At 45.3% G+C, this 22116-nt stretch overlaps 1 protein-coding gene across 1 annotated transcript in view; it reads left to right on the top strand.

Moving 5' to 3' along the window:
• LOC126235549 (myosin-9-like) overlaps positions 1-22116 on the top strand; it is a 139068-nt gene that overhangs the window by 106551 nt on the left and 10401 nt on the right. The window contains exons 2-3 of the mRNA XM_049944266.1: positions 8731-10134; positions 15813-15918. Of these exons, the coding sequence (XP_049800223.1) occupies positions 8731-10134; positions 15813-15918 (1510 nt within the window). The remainder of the gene's footprint in view (positions 1-8730; positions 10135-15812; positions 15919-22116) is intronic.

The following is a 22116-nucleotide window of genomic DNA, read 5'->3' as shown; positions in this document are numbered from 1 at the left end:
TCCATATTAGCGAAGTTGCTAAATTTCAGGAAAAATCTTTTATTAGCCATAACTCGTAACTAAATAATTGCCGACCTGTGTTTGTATGAATTTTGTTCTTTAGTTTTACTTGTAGAATAACATATAAAAATAATTGTATATCTTCATGAATCATCCTGTATATCGATTTCTACATGTCACAGTTACATTTCGGAGAATAAAGTAGCATGACGACTAAGAGCCCCGAAAATGGCGAAGGATTAACAGAGGATACCCATCAGTTAGTCGCAGGAGGGCCTGCCCACCTGGATGTGCGATGACATTCCAGCCAGATATATGCGCTGTACAGTATGGCGGCGTGGGATGTGGGCAGAATGGAAGAGGTGGGTTGCCAGGGCTGGTGAAAAGTCATAAATACACTGAATCTCCCGTGTTTATTTAGAGATTACTATGAGATTCTGCACGATCAACGTAGTTATATCATATCCCAGTCACAAAGGCGACAGGGGTGCATGATCAAAAGTTAAGAGACATCATAAAGCAACAGTGACATTTCAGAGACGAAAGTTGAATGACATAGAGAAGAGTAAACGCAAGTTACAAGAGATACACTTGCGAGGTCGACGGTTCATATTCGCATCCGGCCTCCATGTTTAGTTTTTTGTGCTTTCCCTGAATTGCTTAAGGTAAATGCCGAGGTGAATCCATTGCAACGGGACAGTGGATTTTCTCCCGCATCCTTCCATTATCCAAGCATGTGAGCCGTCTCTAATTACCTCGTTGTCGAAGAGACGTGAAACACTAATCTTCGTTCCTTCCTTTATTCAAAGAGAGACAGCGGCAAACAAACTAAATCCGTTGTTCAGAGCATCCCTGCCCGTGAACTTTGGTTCATCAGTGCAACACTCGTATATGGGCACAAATAGCAGGAACTGAATAGAAGACCTTAACGAGATTAAAAAGTAATAAAAATTATTAATATGTAGGGATCCTTATTTATATAAATTAGCAGGAACTAAATAGAAAACCTTAACAAGATTAAAAATTAATAAAAATTATTAATATGTAGGGATCCTTATTTACATAAATGATATGCCCTCTAGTATTACGGGTAACTCTGAAATATTTCTGTTTGCTGATGACACTAGCTTGGTAGTAAAGGATGTTGTGTTCAACATTGGCTCGGTTTCAATTAGTGCAGTACGTGACCTAAGTTCATGGCTTGTAGAAAATAAACTAACGCTAAATCACAGTAAGACTCATTTTTCACACTTTCTAACACACAATTCAACAAAACCTGACGTTTTAATTCCACAAAAGGGACATACGATTAGTGAAACTGAACAGTTCAAATTTCTAGGTGTTCGGACAGATAGTAAGCTGTCGTGTAAAGCCCACGTTCAGGATCTTGTTCAAAGACTTAATACGGCCATTTTTACTACTCGAACGGTATCAGGAGTGAGTGATCGTTCGACACGAGAATTAGTCTACTTTGCTTATTTTCATTCGCTTATGTCGTATGGTATTATATTTTGGGGTAACTCTTCCCATTCTAAAAGGATATTTTTGGCTCAGAAACGGGCGGTTCGGGCAATAAGTGGTGTGGGTTCACGAACCTCTTGTCGACCTCTGTTCACGAGTCTGGGTATTTTGACATTGGTCTCTCAATACGTATATTCGTTATTGTCGTTTCTTGTTACCAATAGTAGTTTATTCCCAAGAATAAGCAGTTTCATTCGGTTAATACTCGATAGAAATGGAAAGGTTTGGATCGGACTTCCTTAATTCTTGTGCAAAAAGGTGTGCAGTATACTGCTGCATCCATTTTCAATAAGCTGCCACTCGAATTCAAAAATCTTATCAGTAATCCACGCGCTTTCAAATCCGCATGTGTCGCTCCTTCTATTCTGTTGAGGAGTTCCTTGAAAAATTTAACTGATTCTTATTGTATTGCTGATAGTGATTACTTAAATTTATGGACTGACTTTTTTCAGATTCATGAATATATATTTTTTTATCTGTTATTAATTTTATGTTGTAAATTCATGTAATGACACATTCCATGACCTGGGAGATTTGCTCCTCCGTTTGGTCCTACGGAACTTGACGTGTATTAAAATAAAAATAAAAACGTTGCGAATGACACCTAAGGCTGTACAACGTAAATTAAACTGAACTGACGAAAGTCATGGTGTACCTCCTAACATCGTGTCGGACCGTCTTTTTCCCGGTGTAGTGCAGTATTCCGACGTGGCACGGACTCAACAAGTCGTTGAAAGTCCCCTGCAGAAATACTGAGTCATGCTGCCTCTACAGTCGTTCATAACTGCGAACTGTTCCCGGTACAAGATTTCGTGCAGGTACTGACTTCCCGATTACGTCCCATAAATGTTCGATGGCACTCAAATCGGGCAATACGAGACGCCAACCATTCGCTGTCCAGAATACGCTTCCAAGCAATCGCGAATAATTGTGGCCCTGTGGCATAGCGCATTGTCGCCCATAACAATTCCAGTGTTGTCTGGGAACATGAAGTCAGTGAATTGCTTCAAATGGTCTCCAAGTAGCCAAATGTTCGGAGGAACCAGTCCATTCCGCATTAAGGCAGCCTACACCATTAAGGAGCCACCACTATCTTGCACAGTGTTTTGCTGATAACTTTTTTCTGTGGCTTCGTGAGCTCTGCGCCTCCCTCGAACGCTACCATCACCTCTTACCAACGGAAATCGAGACTCGTCTGACTAGGCCACGGTTTTCCAGTTGTCTAGAGTCCAACCGATATGCCCACGACCCCAGGAGAGACGCTCTGGGCACCAAAGGCATTCAAGTAGGTCGACTGCCGCTATAACTCATTAACGCCAAATTTCGCCGCACTGTCCTAACGGATAGGTTCGTCGTACGCCCCACATTGATTACTGCGGCTGTTTCACACATCGTTATTTGTCTGCTAGCACTGACAACTCTACGCAAAAGCTGCTGTTCTCGGTCTTCAACTGAAGGCCGTCGGCCACTGCGTTGTCTGTGGTGAAGCCAAGCCTGTGATATTCTCGCCACACTCCTCACACTGTGGATCGAGGAATATTGAATTCCCTAACCTATTTCCCAAATGGAATGTCCCATGTGCTTCGCCCCAACTACAATTCCGTGTTCAGAGTCTGTTAATTCCCGTCGTTTCCATAATCACGTCGAAAACATTTTCACTTGAAACACCTCAGTAGAAATGACAGCTCTGTCAATGCACTGCCCTTATATCCCTTGCGTATGCGATACCACTGCTACGAGGTGCATTCAAGTTCTAAGGCCTCCGATTTTCTTTCTCCGGACTGGAAAGAGATAGAAACATGCGCATTGTTTTAAAATGAGGCCGCGTTCATTGTCAATACATCCCAGAGATGGCAGCACCGTATGGCAGATGGAATTTTACCGCCAGCGGCGAGAATGAGAACTGTTTTAAATACTTAAAATGGCGACGTTTTCCTTACTTGAACAGCGTGCAATCAATCGTTTTCTGAACTTGTGTGGTGTGAAACCAATTGAAATTCGTCGACAGTTGAAGCAGACATGTGGTGATGGAGTTATGGATGTGTCGAAAGTGCGTTCGTCGGTGCGACAGTTTAATGAAGGGAGAACATCGTGTGACAACAAACCGAAACAACCTCGGGCTCGCACAAGCCGGTCTGACGACATGATCGAGAAAGTTGAGAGAATTCTTTTGGGGGATCGCCGAATGACTGTTGAACAGATCGCCTCCAGAGTTGGCATATCTATGGGTTCTGTGCACACAATCCTGCATGACGACCTGAAAATGCGAAAAGTGTCATCCAGGTGGGTGCCACGAATGCTGACGGACGACCACATGGTTGCCCGTGTGGCATGTTGCCAAGCAATGTTGACGCGCAACGACAGATGAATGGGACTTTCTTTTCGTCGGTTGTGACAATGGATGAGACGTGGAAGCCATTTTTCAATCCAGAAACAAAGCGCCAGTCAGCTCAATGGAAGCACACAGATTCACCGCCACCAAAACAATTTCGGGTAACCGCCAGTGCTGAAAAAATGATGGTGTCCATGTTCTGAGACAGCGAGGGCGTAATCCTTACCCATTGCGTTCCAAAGGGCACTACGCTAACAGGTGCATCCTACGAAAATGTTTTGAAGAACAAATTCCATCCTGCACTGCAACAAAAACGTCCGGGAAGGGCTGCGCGTGTTCTGTTTCACCAAGACAATGCACCCGCACATAGAGCTAACGTTACGCAACAGTTTCTTCGTGATAACAACTTTGAAGTGACTCCTCACGCTCCCTACTCACCTGACCTGGCTCTTAGTGACTTTTGGCTTTTTCCAACAATGAAAGACACTCTCCGTGGCCGCACATTCACCAGCTGTGCTGCTATTGCCTCAGCGATTTTCCAGTGGTCAAAACAGACTCCTGAGGAAGCCTTCGCCGCTGTCATGGAATCATGGCGTCAGCGCTGTGAAAAATGTGTACGTCTGCAGGGCGATTACGTCGAGAAGTAACGCCAGTTTCATCGATTTCGGGTGAGTAGTTAATTAGAAAAAAAATCTGAGGCCTTAGAACTTGAATGCACCTCGTACATGAAAGGCGCGTGTCGCTGCCCCATGACCTTTGTCACCTCAGGCTGACACTACGACAAATCCGATACGGTTCATTGCCCACATGTAGAATTGACAAACCACAGCAAGTCGAGTAATGCAAGACAGAAGGGGAAAGAGTCTCCAATAAAAGAAAAGAAGAGTTACAAAAGTTACAAAAGAGTTTCCGAACGTAAATGGACACGACTGAAAGGTACAGCGAGGTACAGTATTTCCATCATCTGCACTCTCATGTAGCCATAGTCTGCAGAGCTTTCCTCAGTGATTAGTCAGATACTGGTAGTGGTGAAACCACACTTTATTCTACACTACTGGACATTAAAATTGCTACACCAAAAAGAAATGCAGATGATAAACGGGTATTCATTGGACAAATATATGATACTAGAACTGACATGTGATTACATTTTCACGCAATTTGGGTGCATAGATCCTGAGAAATCAGTACCCAGAGCAACCACGTCTGGCCGTAATAACGGCTTTGATACGCCTGGGCATTGAGTCAAACAGAGCTTGGATGGCGTGTACAGGTACAGCAGCCCAAGCAGCTTCAACACGATACCACAGTTCATCAACAGTAGTGACTGGTGTATTGTGACGAGCCAGTTGTTCGGCCACCGTTGACCAGACATTTTCAATTGGTGAGAGATCTGGAGAATGTGCTGGCCAGGGCAGCAGTCGAACATTTTCTGTATCCAGAAAGGCCAGAACAGGACCTACAACATGCGGTCGAGCATTATCCTGCTGAAAAGTATGGTTTCGCAGGGATCAAATGAAGGGTAGAGCCACGGGTCGTAACACATCTGAAATGTAACGTCCACTGTTCAAAGTACCGTCAATGCGAACAAGAGGTGACCGAGACGTGTAACCAATGGCACCCCATACCATCACGCCGGGTGATACGCCAGTATGGCGATAACGAATACACGCTTCCAATGTGCGTTCACCGCGATGTCGCCAGGCACGGATGCGACCATCATGACGTTGTAAACAGAATCTGGAATCGACCGAAAAAAAATGTTTTGCAATTCGTGCATCCAGGTTCGTCGTTGAGTACACGATCGGAGGCGCTCCTGTCTATGATGTAGCGTCAAGGGTAACCGCAGCCATGGTCTCCGAGCTGATAGTCCATGCTGCTGCAAACATCGTCGAACTGTTCGTGCAGATGGTTGTTGTCTTGCAAAAGTCCCCATCTGTTGACTAAGGGATCGAGACGTGGCTGCACGATCCGTTACAGCCATGCGGACAAGATGCCTGTCATCTCGACTGCTAGTGATACGAGGCCGTTGGGATCCAGCTCGGCGTTCCGTATCACCCTCCTCAACCCATCGATTCCATATTCTGCTAACAGTCATTTTATCTCGACCAACGCGAGCAGCAGTGTCGCGATACGATAGACCGCAATCGCGATAGGCTACAATCCGACCTTTATCAAAGTCGGAAACGTGATGGTTCGAATTTCTACTTCTTACACGAGGCATCACAACGTTTCACCAGGCAAAGCAGGTCAACTGCTGTTTATGTATGAGAAATCGGTTGGAAACTTTCCTCATGTCAGCACGTTGTATGTGTCGTCACCGGTGCCAACCTTGTGTGAATGCTCTGAAAAGCTAATCATTTGCATATCACAGCATCTTCTTCCTGTCGGTTAAATTTCGCGTCTGTAGCACGTCATCTTTGTGGTGTAGCACTTTTAATGGCCAGTAGTGTATATCGTTTAGTCCTGAAGGATGTCAAACTTCACAGACTTTGTACTACCACCGTTCTTAAATTAAGTGCACGACACGTGTGCCTCTCAAACTTTCAATCTAATCCTTTTCTGTTGTCTGTATTTCAATTTTTTGTATGTTATGCTAAAACGATTTACCAAGCACTAATTCCAACAAATTATTATTATTGTTAGCGTACATTTTACTATAGTTAAGCAATTAACTATTATTATTATTACTATATGAAAATATTGTATACACTCAAAGACAAAACAAACGGCGCACCACGAAGGAATTATCCGAATGTGATGGAAATCGATAGATGTGATGTACACATACAGACATATCACTAATCAATGATTACAGTTTCAGAAGCACTGGATGATTTATTCAAGAGAAAGGGCACCACCAATTCAATAACCCTTTGGGACCACTCAGGCCATTTTGCAAGTAGCTCTTTGGCTTGGCATTGAGTGATACAGCAGCTGGATGTCTTCTGAGGGATATCGTGCCAAATTCTGTCCAACTGGCGTGTCAGATCGTTAAAATTCCTAGCTGGGTGGAGGGCCTGCGCATAATGCCCCAAATGTTCCAAGAGCGGAGGGATCCGGCGTTCTTGTTGGTCAAGGTAGGGTTTCGCAACAAAAGGTTCCAAGAGCGGAGGGATACGGCGTTCTTGTTGGTCAAGGTAGGGTTTCGCAACCACGAAGACGAAAAGTAGAAACTTTCGCCGTGGGCGAACGGGCATTATCTTGCTGAAATGTAAGCCCATGATAGCTTGCCAGGAAAGATTAGACAGGGCGTAGAATACCGTCGACGCGCTGCTGTGCTGTAAGGATACTGCTGATATGAAATGAAGTGGCACCCCAAACCATCACGTCTGGTCATGAGGGCGACAGTCAAGTTGATATCCCACCGCTCTTCGGGACGTCACCAGACACATCTTCTCTGGTCATCGGAGCTCAGATCGTAGCAGGACTTACCACTGAAGATAATTGTGCCCCCGTCAATGAGATTCGAATTCGAATGTGCCCGACACCATTGCAGACGGGCGTGTTGGTGTACAGAGGCCAATGGTCGTCCGCACAACGGGCGCCATCAGCTCAGCGCCTTTCTCTGAGTTGCCTGTTAATGGTCTGCTGATCACTCAAGCACCAGTATACGTCAGATCGACAATAATGATGACTATGGGGCTCTGAGCACCTCTCTGGTGATTTCTCGTCTTCTTGTTCCATCGTCTCTCTAGATCGACCGCTTCTTTCTTCATGTTGTGTTCGACTGTGGTTCGCCAATTCCTGCCAGCATCGTCGAATGGTGGCATCGCTCCTATTCAAATGTGGAGCGATTCGCCGATTATAAGTACCGTGTTCTTTGAGCCCAAGTACACGGCATCCCTCAAATGCTGACATCTGCGTATATTGTTCACGCGCCTGTCTGAGAGACATAGAGCGGGCCGTTGTGGCCGAGCGGTTCTAGGCGCTTCAGTCTGGAACCGCGCTTCTGCTACTGTCGCAGGTTCGAATCCTCCTCGGGCATGGATGTGTGTGATGTACTTAGTTTAGTTAGGTTTAAGTAGTTCTAAGTCTAGAGGACTGATGCCCTCAGATTTTAAGTCCCATAGTGCTTGGAGCCATTTTTTTAGAGACATAGTAACTTCCATCTGAGTAAACGGAATGAAATTCGCAATGGCTTAATGCCCTGGTATCGACATGTCCCCCGTTTACTATTTTTGCCAACTGCGCTGCGGAAATTTCGCTGTAGCGTCGGATGTTCATCCGTCGGCCACCAAAGTATACCGTTTTGCCTTTTTCGTTGATTCCTGTATGAATATCATTTTGTGACCAATTTCCGTAACTCCATGGTGGTGCGTAGTTTTTTTTCTCTATTTAATCACTGTCATTAAAATCGTAGTCATCTGAGGCTCATTAAAATGGGATAACAGCGAGCTATATTTGAGGATGGAGAAGACAGGGAGACTGTAAGGAAATATGACATACCTCGGCAGTTAATCCTGGTCCATGCCTCAATGACTTCTCTGTTGGCGAAATACATATCTCTTTTTTCTCGGTCGGTATCTAGTCAACCAGCCTGAAATCAATAAACCGATAGAATACCATGAAATTTGCCTTTTAGTGACTTTAAATTAATGATTTACGATTACTTTTCAGAGTGAAGTCCTCGTAACACCCAGTAACTTAACAAAGAATCGGAATTACTAACCTCGTCCAAGACTAGAGAAGTGCCACAGCTGTGAATATGTCGGAAGGAGATGAAGAGAAACCGCCCGAAGAGGGAGAAGAAGAAGAAGGCGAAGAAGTCGCCGAAGGCGAAGGCCAAGAGGGAGAAGGAGAAGAGGGCGAAGAAGGAAGCAAGGAAGGTTCGATCAGCGGCAGTCAGAAAGGTTCCGTTATTGGAAGTGGAGCAGGAGGCAGCCGCGGCTCTGTGGGACAATACAGTGAGGGCAGCCGGTCACTGTCAGTAGACATAGAGTTGCTGAGTCACGAGCTGAGAGAACTGAAAGACTTCATAGGTGTCCAGTACGAAAGGTTATTCATAGCAGCGAAGCAGCGACACATAGAAGACCTTCCCAAAGCTCTCCAATTAGCTGAAGAGAAAGAACAGTTTTTGGAAAGGCTTGAGAATCCTGACCTAATTGCTCTGTTGAAACAAACTTTTAAAAGAGCTGAAAGGGGTTCCTTCGCTCCACGCCAATTTCAAAAACGAACCGATTATCTAGAAATACTAAAAGCTGACAGTGCTAAATTTGAAAGGTATTTGAGCGAAATTGGTGAAGCAGTTGCGAGCATAGATGGCGTTATAAACGAACTAGGAGAAGAAACGCCAGAAGAGCTAATTAAGTACAAAGAAATTCTTGAGGAAAGGGCGCAAAAACTTAACTCTGTGAATAACTTATTAATGAGGTATTTAATCCAGGAATCTTGCTTGGATAGTTACATAGCTGAATTAGACCTTGCGCGCGCTTATGCGTTTGTGAAGGAACAGAGTGATCACATTGCGAAGCTATTGGAGTACGTCGACCTGCAACGAAAGCATATGGATCCTGAGAGCCCAGCGTTTGGTGAATGGTCAGGCATTGACACGGAAAAGGAACCTCTCGATAATAAAGTAGAAGAACGCTTAAAGACCGTAGGCGAATTGGAAACTCAGTACGGTAATCAAGAGGAAGACGAAAAGGATACAAACTTAGTACGGCTTATGAGAAAGAATATGGAAGAACTTCTTCGCAAACAATCTGTATACATACAAAAGCTTAGAAACTGCATCGAGGCTCAGGCCCCATATGTGTACGAAGATGATGAAATTCCAGATACCACTGAGATCGCTGCAGAGGGTACCTACATTTCAAAATACGTTGAAGAATGGCTTATGTTCAATCGAATGGAATCAAATAATCCATCAAAAGAAGAAGGTGAACTTGAACTACTAAAGTGCCTAAAAGAAGAGCTCGAGGGATTTATTGAGGACCTGAAAAGTGAACTAGAAGAAATGGAAGAAGAAACACCGGAAGAGGAAGAAAGTAGGGAAGGTCTTGTGGAATGGCTGACAAATAACGAAAGTAAAAAGGAATATTTAGAGAAAATGGTTCAAGAATTGTCTGATGAACTAAATACGCTCGACAAAAACATACAGGTTGTGGAAAGAAGAGCCATATATGGCGATAAGAAAGCTCTTGGTCCGAAGAAAAGCAGACGGATGCCCAAAATGTCTGAACTGGGGAGTGTGGAGTCTCTGGACATGCCTGACACAGTGGCAGAACTGAAGGACTTCTGCAAAGATCTAGTTCAGAAGTACAATTGTCTGTTTAAAGGTAATCCTTATATTACTATCAATCTCTGTTTCTTACTAGTTTATGTTTTACCTCCTTGCACAGTGTGTAGTTCTTTAGTGGGCACTCAAGCTTGGCACAGATGCTGTTCATAAACAGGGAATTCATATATTAATTTATTTTACATCTAATATCAAATACTAGAAGTAAGACATAACTTTGTTGCTGTAGCTGCAGCGTCAGTTACGAACAGTAGATTTGAATGTTGAAATATATGTCGATACAAATTAATTACGCTTCAGACAGTCTTAAACACTATGAATATCCAGTAAAGGACGACCCTGGCCGCTATGGAAGTCTGTAAATCTCATTCAACTGGTAGCCACACAGAATGGGCACAGTGTATGAATGTTCTAACGTAAGAACACTCTACGATGGAGCTCCGGAGAGGGGACGCTTGCTTCTCGTTGGCAGCGACGTAACCGTTCGTGGCTGTACGAAATGCGACGGCGTAACTGGCGGCGCGCTTATTTGAAAATGCGGCCGACCGGATGTCGGCAGATCTACATCTCCATCTACATCTACATCCATACTCCGCAAGCCACCTGACGGTGTGTGGCGGAGGGCACCTTGAGTACGTCTATCTGTTCTCCCTTCTATTCCAGTCTCGTATTGTTCGTGGAAAGAAGGATTGTCGGTATGCCTCTGTGTGGGCTCTAATCTCTCTGATTTTATCCACATGGTCTCTTCGCGAGATATACGTAGGAGGGAGCAATATACTGCTTGACTCCTCGGTGAAGGTATGTTCTCGAAACTTCAACAAAAGCCCGAACCGAGCTACTGAGCGTCTCTCCTGCAGAGTCTTCCACTGGAATTTATCTATCATCTCCGTAACGCTTTCACGATTACTAAATGATCCTGTAACGAAGCGCGCTGCTCTCCGTTGATCTTCTCTATCTCTTCTATCAACCCTATCTGGTACGGATCCCACACTGCTGAGCAGTATGCAAGCAGTGGGCGAACAAGTGTACTGTAACCTACTTCCTTTGTTTTCGGACTGCATTTCCTTAGGATTCTTCCAATGAATCTCAGTCTGGCATCTGCTTTACCGACGATCAACTTTATATGATCTTCCATTTTAAATCACTCCTAATGCGTAGTCCCAGATAATTTATGGAATTAATTGCTTCCAGTTGCTGACCTGCTATATTGTAGCTAAATGATAAGGGATCTTTCTTTCTATGTATTCGCAGCACATTACACTTGTCTACATTGAGATTAAATTGCCATTCCCTGCGCCATGCGTCAATTCGCTGCAGATCCTCCTGTATTTCGGTACAATTTTCCATTGTTACAACCTCTCGATATACCACAGCATCATCCGCAAAAATCCTCAGTGAACTTCCGATGTTATCCACAAGGTCATTTCTGTATATTCTGAATAGCAACGGTCCTACGACACTCCCCTGCGGCACACCTTAAATCACTCTTACTTCGGAAGATTTCTCTCCATTTAGAATGACATGCTGCGTTCTGTTATCTAGGAACTCTTCAATCCAATCACACAATTGGCCTTTAGTCCATATGCTCTTACTTTGATCATTAAAATACTGTGGGGAACTGTATCGAACGCCTTGCGGAAGTCAAGAAACACGGCATCTACGTGGGAACCCGTGTCTATGTCCCTCTGGGTCTCGTGGACGAATAGCGCGAGCTGGGTTTCACACGATCGTCTTTTTCGAAACCCATGCTGATTACTACAGAGCAGATTTCTAGTTTCCAGAAAAGTCATTATGCTCGAATATAATACGTGTTCCAAAATTCTACAACTGATCGACGTTAGAGATATAGGTCTATAGTTCTGCACATCTGTGTGACGTCCCTTCTTGAAAACGGGGATGACCTGTGCCCTTTTCCAATCCTTTGGAACGCTACGCTCTTATAGAGACCTACAGTACACCGCTGCAAGAAGGAGGGCAACTTCCATCGCGTACTCTGTGTAAAATCAAACTGGTATCCCATCAGGTCCAGCGGCCTTTCATCTTTTGAGCGATTTTAATTGTTTCTCAATCCTTCTGTCGTCTATTTCGATATCTACCATTTTGTCATCTGTGCGACAATCTAGAGAAGGAACTACAGTGCAGTCTTCCTCTGTGAAACAGCTTTTGGAAAAAGACATTTAGTATTTCGGCCTTTAGTCTGTCATCCTCTGTTTCAGTACCATTTTGGTCACAGAGTGTCTGGACATTTTGCTTTAACCCACCTACCGCTTTGACATAAGACAAAATTTCTTAGGATTTTCTGCCAAGTCAGTACATAGCCCTCCTCACACTACATTTCGCTTCGCGTAATTTTTGTTTCTGCAGTTTCGAACAGAATTGCTGTTGAACTACCTCTGCAACACAATGTACTGTTTCTTAGTAAAGCCACAATTCCCATCTATCGACATAGTCCATGCATGCAAGTTATTGTTACGTTTGTTGTTCCAGATCACTATACATCATAAGTACTCAACGGTTTTCGGTGCACTTCCTTTTTCACTGTGTCTACTATATGGCTGTTTTATCTCAATTTTCACGATTTTGAGCCACACTCGGGAAAGTTTCTACCTTTTCCCTCTCTTTCCATCCGAACAGGCCTCGGAAGGCTCAGGATTCTGAGCCGACAGGCATCACTAGGTGCGAATATGGAGCAGCATGTGGTCAGCACACCGTTCTCCCGGTTGGTATCAGTTTTCGTGACTAGAGCCTCTACCTCTCAGTAAAGTAGCTCCTCAATTGTCCTCACAAAGGGCGAAAGCATCCCACTTGCCAACAGCGCTCAGCAGACCCGGACGGTTACCAATTAAAGCCCAACAGCGCTTAACTGCCGTGATCTGAGGCGAACCGGTGTTATAGCCGCGGCAAGGCCGTTGGCTTTCTACCTTGTAGTCAGCAGTAAGAAGTAAAGTTGTATGGTCGTAAGCAGCTCCTCAATTGTCCTCACAAGGAACGAATGTACCCCGCTTGCCAACAGCGCTCAGCAGACCCGGACGGTCACCAATCCAAGCCCAACAGCGCTTAACTGCCGTGATCCGACAGGTACTGGTGTTATAGCTGCGGCAAGGTCGTTGGCTTTCTACCTTGTAGTCTGCAGTAAAAAGTAAAGTCGTATGATATTTTGGCTAGAAGCCCCGAAGAGCAGGTCCACAGCTACCTGAACTGGAAAAGTGTTTTTCATCCTTCGCACCCATAAGCACCTTTCCTTCGTGAAGCGTGAGCATTTTGTGTTTGAGTGTAACTGCTAAGTGTAGGTGATTTTAATGTGTCAGTGTGCAATGTGGTGTCATTTATGAGCTGGATGATGATGAGAGAACGGAGAGGGTGAAATTAAGTACCATCACATTGCGTACTCCAATCGGACGGCACCAAGGGGTCTGTCGATGTTCTCAGGGACTTTATGCCAACACCCTTTCCATCCCTCTGCCATGAAAGCCGGAGGAAAACTGCTTAAAGCATGCAGTGTACGGGAACAATCTCCCACCCATGCACTGGTCAGGCCCGATGGTGCTGGACTCTGGTGATGTGGCGGGTACTGGTGTATCCACCGCTGTGCGACCGTTGACTAGGTCGAAGTATAGTGTGTCTACCATGGCCGAACCAAGATCCCTTCAGTCGGCCTCCATTGTACTGCCTATCTTTGCCATTGTTTCCTATCTGCACGATGGACATGTCGAGAAATATTGCATAGGGTTCTTTTACATGATTTTTTTGAAGCCATGCGATGTCGAAACGTTCGAAACGTCATCCAGTTGAATGTTGCAGGTGTCTAATAGTTATATTTGTTTCCGTGCTACTTTGTCGGGATCCTGTATTCTTCGATGCAAGTCACAATCCAGTATCGTGCAGTGCTGTAGGCCGAGTAGTGATGCTACTATAATGTGATCTATACAAATCTGAGACATATTGGAGCTACGAAAATCCTCATCAGGTTCGATTCCCTAAGTACACTACGAGCCATTTCATGCATGCACTGTGCAGAGGAAACGTGCTATGTAACAGCAGGGTCATGGATAGTTATGAGAACAGAGGTGGGTTTCAGTGAAGACAAACAAAAATCTGGTTGTGAAACCGACAATCTGGCTGTGGGGTAGATCTTACACCCATTGAAGTGAAATAAAGTCCTGTTTACTCGCCTCGCCACGGTTGGTCGACTACCGCGTGGTCTTCGTAGCCTGATGGCTGGGTTTCCTTTTTTTACACAGACACACAGATAAATCAATTGCAAAGGAGACAACGGATACCATGGGTTCCTTATTCCACAATCCTCAGAAAATATCCCTGAACAGTGTCTGTAATTCTGACATTGTAGTTTGGCTGCTTTGTATAGACTGCAGCCGTTTCAAGCACGCACTCTTGGCGGCAACAGTCATCAGATTGTGATGCTTGTGCTGTGTCCATATATGAGCATTTGCTTTTTGGGTGTTTATTCCGTTTGTAGCGGCAAGTACAGATCACAGTTTCAGTTGCCTTCTAAATTTTTCGAAGGACTATCGCCTCATTTCTAAAGTTTCAGGGGTAAGCGTTTACAGCTTTTTTTAACTACCTGGTTCTAAGCATCTGAAGAAAATAATTATTTTTCAGAGCCTTCTATAAAATTGTTTTCGCATGAGAGACACGTATATGTTTGGGATTTCCTTTTTGATTACAGTTGTTCTGATAGCCAATACTTACTTTACCACATAATTTATTTTCTGCACCATTTCACTAATAGTGCCTGAAGGCCCCAACTAAAACAGTAACATCAGTAACAGTGATCAAATTTCAACACAGTGTCTCCAGGGACGTTGCGTTCGTTATGACTATAAACGTTCGGTGAGTTGACGCTTAATTGCTTGTCCAGTTCTTGTACTCCTTTACGATATTAACATTTATTATGAAGATGAATTTATAAATTCTTGGCTTGAAACGCGTAGCACGTAGCCGAAACAGCAGCTGTTGAATAAAGCATAGTAGTGAAACTAAACTTTGGCAATGGCGCAGTTGCGAGCTTTGCACAGTAGAGGAGATAACGTACAGGTGAGGAGAAGTATGGCAGTAGTTATTACCTAATACCGAGAATTTCGTGTGAAGAAAGTTTTTTGTTGTGGGGAAACTATAACTCGACAAGAAGAAATCCAGTAAACATCAAACCGCTCATCAGATTGTAGGCTATGGAAAAGGAAGAAAGGTGTGAAGGAAAAGAAACACTTTGTGTGCACTGAAGCCAGAGCATATTTTTCCAGGATAAAAGAAAAATCAGCTGTAAGCAGATTTTCAGATTATTTTTTAAGTATTTTAATACAGAAAAGTTCTTACTTCATTTATTTGCTATCGTAATAGCATCCAGCTTTCCCGTGATGTACTGTGATGTGTGCGGTATGGGCGGGAATTTGCACTTACCGTTACAGTATAAAATTTTTGGGACAGTTATACTAAGTAACAGTATCCTCAAGTCATCTAATATATTTAAAGTTGATCTGTTTAACTTAAACGTTATTGAACTTTACTGAAATATACTCAGAAATGTTGACAAAAAATTTGGCAATTATCATTAAGTATTCTGATGATTTAATAGTCATCAGTGTTACATTTTTCTGTCCAGTTGCATGCATCTTGTTATACCAACATAAATAGCAAATATTGAAACATGACAAAAACATTCTGCTTACGATAAATCATTTCTGCTTTTTACTTTTTCAGTATACACGATGCGAATGAATTTGAATGATGAGAAGAGGCGACAAGAGCAACTGCGAGAGAAAATAGACAAAGTTATAGACTCAAAACATGCACGAAAGCGAGGCATGTAAGTACCTAGCTGTAATACAGTTTTCTGCCCTCTATATTTAAGGAGGAAATCTTATATGTTTTTTGTTGTAGTCTGAGAAGCTCGATCGAATGAAGTTATGGTGGAGTGTAATGATCTTCGAACAGGTTGACCTCTAGTTTTAATGTTTCGTAATAAGATTCATTTAACGCTAAATGGTGGTGTTTCATGGCTAAATTTTCCCCGATAGCATCTCTATAGAAGCATACTTCACGCAGTACCTGCTGTCCTGTAATGCTCTGTCGATATTCTGATCCTTTAATTCCGTGAGGATGTTCACCATACCTGTTTCGATTCTGTAGCTTCCACAGACTGACGGACGAACAGTTTCATCGTCAGGAGTAGAAAGAAAGAGAGTAGAGTTATATAATTAGTTGGTGTACATAGATGCTAAACGATAGGGATAATGTACCTTCGCATAATCGTCATGGGTCAGAAGGAATGAAAACAAAATATCTGTGGCGATTCGATATCCTTGAAAATATGACATGTCAGTTGCATATTATCAGAACAGCCGTTTCTCTTCCCTCACCCTCTTCTGAAAGAAGAAACAGATAAGGACGCCGTGCCTCTATTCTGTAGCTGCCTGGCGTTTACTGCCCTCCTGTCACAAAATAAACATTTGCTATTTTTCGAAAATTCTTGTGCTCACTGTCAGGTAAGTAAGAGAAGTTTCTGTTCGAGATCTCAGACTTTGCTCTTCCTGAGCGTTACGTAACCGTGACAACTTGCTTCAGTCTTACCATAGAGGATGAAAGCACTATTTAGATACACCACTATAACTTCTATCTGTAAGCAGTGTTTATCGTAACGACATTTGCAATACAGTGTGTGACAGCCTAAATATCTTGACACCCCTGAAAGTACACTCCTGGAAATGGAAAAAAGAACACATTGACACCGGTGTGTCAGACCCACCATACTTGCTCCGGACACTGCGAGAGGGCTGTACAAGCAATGATCACACGCACGGCACAGCGGACACACCAGGAACCGCGGTGTTGGCCGTCGAATGGCGCTAGCTGCGCAGCATTTGTGCACCGCCGCCGTCAGTGTCAGCCAGTTTGCCGTGGCATACGGAGCTCCATCGCAGTCTTTAACACTGGTAGCATGCCGCGACAGCGTGGACGTGAACCGTATGTGCAGTTGACGGACTTTGAGCGAGGGCGTATAGTGGGCATGCGGGAGGCCGGGTGGACGTACCGCCGAATTGCTCAACACGTGGTGCGTGAGGTCTCCACAGTACATCGATGTTGTCGCCAGTGGTCGGCGGAAGGTGCACGTGCCCGTCGACCTGGGACCGGACCGCAGCGACGCACGGATGCATGCCAAGACCGTAGGATCCTACGCAGTGCCGTAGGGGACCGCACCGCCACTTCCCAGCAAATTAGGGACACTGTTGCTCCTGGGGTATCGGCGAGGACCATTCGCAACCGTCTCCATGAAGCTGGGCTACGGTCCCGCACACCGTTAGGCCGTCTTCCACTCACGCCCCAACATCGTGCAGCCCGCCTCCAGTGGTGTCGTGACAGGCGTGAATGGAGGGACGAATGGAGACGTGTCGTCTTCAGCGATGAGAGTCGCTTCTGCCTTGGTGCCAATGATGGTCGTATGCGTGTTTGGCGCCGTGCAGGTGAGCGCCACAATCAGGACTGCATACGACCGAGGCACACAGCGCCAACACCCGGCATCATGGTGTGGGGAGCGATCTCCTACACTGGCCGTACACCACTGGTGATCGTCGAGGGGACACTGAATAGTGCACGGTACATCCAAACCGTCATCGAACCCATCGTTCTACCATTCCTAGACCGGCAAGGGAACTTGCTGTTCCAACAGGACAATGCACGTCCGCATGTATCCCGTGCCACCCAACGTGCTCTAGAAGGTGTAAGTCAACTACCCTGGCCAGCAAGATCTCCGGATCTGTCCCCCATTGAGCATGTTTGGGACTGGATGAAGCGTCGTCTCACGCGGTCTGCACGTCCAGCACGAACGCTGGTCCAACTGAGGCGCCAGGTGGAAATGGCATGGCAAGCCGTTCCACAGGACTACATCCAGCATCTCTACGATCGTCTCCATGGGAGAATAGCAGCCTGCATTGCTGCGAAAGGTGGATATACACTGTACTAGTGCCGACATTGTGCATGCTCTGTTGCCTGTGTCTATGTGCCTGTGGTTCTGTCAGTGTGATCATGTGATGTATCTGACCCCAGGAATGTGTCAATAAAGTTTCCCCTTCCTGGGACAATGAATTCACGGTGTTCTTATTTCAATTTCCAGGAGTGTAGATGGTGCCGTAACTGTTTGGGTAATGTAGTATGCAGTTTCACTTGCACAATACAGTATTTTAACGAGCGATTTCAAATCCTAGGCATCCATATTTAAGCCGCATAGAGTAAGACAAACTCCAAGCCTACTGATATTACTTTCCACACTCTACAATGAATCCAGTGTTGACGAATAGTCTTGAGGTGTCGCAGACTCTAGCTGACACCACGTGTTCACCTGAAATGTACACCATTGGCATTCTTATCATTTTCATGTCACGAGTACTATGATTTTAAATTCAGGCTAATGTACTGAATTCGTTTAATCAGTGTGTCTTTTATGTAGTCCTGAATTTGAAAAGTCATTCTGAACGTTGACAGGAGGGTATAATTGCCGGAACAGTGAGAGGTCTCGTTTCTTTGGCTCCTGAGGGGAAAAAATGGTAGATTTCTCACGAAAAACTATTCGTAAAATTTCAGGAATCGATTTTCAGTGTTACATGTAAGATTATTCATCAGCCTTCCGAAGGCAGCTCCTATAGTAGCTGTAAAATTAAAAATCTAATCGAAACACAAGAGTGACTATTCTTCCATCTACGCCGGCCGGGGTGGCCAAGCGGTTCTAGGCGCTACGGCCTGGAACCGCGCGACCGCTACGGTCGCAGGTTCGACCCTGCCTCGGGCATGGATGTGTGTGATGTCCATAGGTTAGTTAGGTTTAAGTAGTTCTAAGTTCTAGGGGACTGATGACATCAGATGTTAAGTCCCATAGTGCTCAGAGCCATTTGAGCCTTCCCTCTACCATCCGTAATATATAGGGTTGTGAGTAACGTAAACGGGATTCCACGCCCACTTTTCCGGTTATTTCAAAGAAATGAAGCTTTTTATTATTCCCTGATATATACGGACACACCACAACCATCATAATCAGATGACTGTTTCCGCCAGAGAACGCGTTCTTAAAAGGACTGCAGTATACAGAGTGAGGTCCAAAAGTTCGGCAAAATTTCGCACGCAGTTCAGGGATATTTGTTGAGTATTCTGGGATCAGGAATCTATGCTCCCCGTTGTCTCTTTATAGAGCAACTGATTTATCTTTGTTTCTGTATAAAAAAGGAAAACCTGCGATTAACCCTGAAGACCATACGATAGTCGACCGACCATCGTGTCGTCCTCAGCCATTCAGCATCAGATCCGGTATGGCGGACCATGGTGTCACCACACAGCAAACCGGCTGTTGTCGTCATCTCGACCTGGAGCCCCTAGTCCTGTCTCCTCAGCTGGCATTACGAAGCTGAATGCACCCTCGTCCTGTCCTCCCACAAAGGGAAAAATCACTGTTAGTGCCGGGAATCGAACCCGGGTCCTCCGCATGAGGAGCTGTCGCGTTGACCACTTTTTTTTTTTTTTTTTTTTTTTTTTTGGCACAAGATGGAAATGTTTCGAGTATGGGACAGGAAATCGGCAGCGTCCTCACAGAGGAACTATCCAGGCGTGTGCCTAGAGTGATTTAGGAAAATATCGGAAAACGTAGATCGGATGGCCTGAGGTGTATTTGAACCGTCGCCTTCCCGATTGCGAGTCTAGTGTGGTAACCACTTTTTTTTATCCATCTTTTTTTTTCTTTTTTTTATTTTTTGAATTTTATAACGCCTTAACCACTTTTTTTAGTTTTTTTATCTTTTTTTTACATGGACAAAAGGCGTCTTTCAGTTACGACAAACAAAATTAGAAAATTACAGCCGTAGCAACAACAGAACAAGAGTTCCTCCTAAACTATGAAAAAGAATTTGAAACTAATAGTGTGATGATAGATAATAAAGAAAGAAAAATGTAACCAAATCCCGCACGCCATTCCATGTGCATGGCCCCTCGGCGTACAGATTCCTTGTTCCAAATTGTTACAACATTTCGCGGCGTGTGGAGCCCCATGTCGGCGGTCATCCTCTGCCCGGTACTCCCCAACTGTGAGGGGGGTTGTCGAAGACACTGCGCAAATAGTTCGCAAATAGCTGTCGGTATCGGGGTGTACACTCAAGTGTGCTATGACTGTCCTGGAGAAATTGCCAGTAATCAAGCACCATCTTCTCATCATCGCGAAAGAGGTAGTATATGGACATGCCTTTAAACCATGTGAGTGCGTGAGTCTTCGCAGGTGGGAAATAAGTATCCTCTGGACAAAGGAGGAGCCGTGGCTCAATTGTGCGAGGCGCGATACGTAGGTAGCAGGCGAGGATCTTCTGCACTAGCAGCCATACCCCTAACGCCGATCCACATGTTAAACGGTGTTCGTCAGTATCCACGAGGTGGCAACGTGGGCAAAGGGGGGAATCCGTCATCCCAATAGCGTGCCGCCTTTGTCGTGTTACAACCTTCCCGTTCACCACCTGGTACCACGCGGCTCGTGCCCGCGTGGGGAGGAACGGCTTCTGGACCGCTCTCCACACTGCCGGCCATAGGGTCGTAGGGCTCTTCCTCTCAATCACATTCCGAGGTATGGACCTTAGCAGCAGTCTCTAAACGTCTCTCGCCTTGGGAGTGCGAGTGTTGGGAAGGTCTGGGTGCACGTAACTATATTCAAGAATAAATGCCGAGAGGTGCGAGAGTGAAGGTGTAATGTGCGCAACCGTGACAGGTGGCAGAAGGGACGCCGGCAGCAATTCCTCTAACAGACGTCCCGTAAGGGAAGCATCTTTGTGGGTCCACAATTTCATCATTGTGCACAAGTATAACGCTGTAGCTCTTGCTCGTACATTTATAAGTCCCAGTCCGCCATCACGCGGAGGGAGGGTGAGTGTTTCGTAGCGGACTTTGAATAGGTGTCCGGCGGTAAGGTAATATCCAAACGCTGCTTGCAATCTGTGTGCCATCGCTGTCGATATCGGTAGGACCTGGGCCATGTGGATCATCTTAGTCGCCACGTGAAGGTTGAGGTATTCCACACGCTGTAGGAGGTCCATCCTTCGAAGTAAGTTCCAGCGAACTTCTGTGCGTATGGCCTGTAGTAATCGTGCATAGTTCATTGCAGCCGTGCGGCGCACATCCTGTGTAAATGTTATGCCCAAGAACCGGATCTTGTTAACTAGTGGGAGTGGGGCTAAAGCGTCCTCCTGTAGACCTCTCCCAATCGGCATCGATGCCGACTTGGCCACATTCATGAGGCTGCCCGCTGCCAATCCATAGCGATTGATCCATTGTATCACCGATCGTACCTCGTCACCAGATCGGACAAGTAATAGAAGGTCATCAGCATATATCCTGCAGTGAAAGGTGTGACCCCTCAATGACATTCCCGAGAGCCTGTTTTTCAACCCTCCGACAAGTGGTTCGAGTGCGATCGCGTAAAGGATCATGGAGAGTGGGCATCCTTGGCGAACTGACCGTCGGATCGGAAAGGGACCCGCAATCCGTCGATTCACCAGTACACGGGATGCAGCTCCACGGAAAAGGCGCTGAAAGATGTCGAGAAAGTCAGGCGGGAAGCCCATGCGGGCCATAACGGACAGAAGGAACTTGTGGTGAACTCTGTCAAAGGCGTGGTCGAAATCAATGGAGATCAGAGCAGCTCGAAGGCGACAGCATGTGGCGATGGCTATTAAATCCCTGCATTCGCTGGTTGCCGTTTGCATGTTGGTCACTCCGCCCTGTGTCGTTTGCTCCATTGAGAGGAGTAGGGGCAGAACCTGCTTTATGCGGCTGGCGAGTAGTCGGGCGAAGATCTTATAGTCCGAGTTGAGCATTGTAATGGGCCTGTAGTCCTCGACCGTCCGACCTCTGGAAGCCTTGTGTATCGGTATAAGGAGACCTTCCACGAATGCAGGTGGCACGTGGGAACCGGAGGTCATCAGTTCTTGGTACATGCTGATCCATCGGGGCATCATTAGATCGCGGAAAGTCCGATAAAACT

Source organism: Schistocerca nitens, chromosome 2 (assembly GCF_023898315.1).
Source record: "Schistocerca nitens isolate TAMUIC-IGC-003100 chromosome 2, iqSchNite1.1, whole genome shotgun sequence".
In the NCBI taxonomy this organism is placed as follows: domain Eukaryota; kingdom Metazoa; phylum Arthropoda; class Insecta; order Orthoptera; family Acrididae; genus Schistocerca; species Schistocerca nitens.
This window is presented reverse-complemented; position numbering and strand designations above follow the sequence as displayed.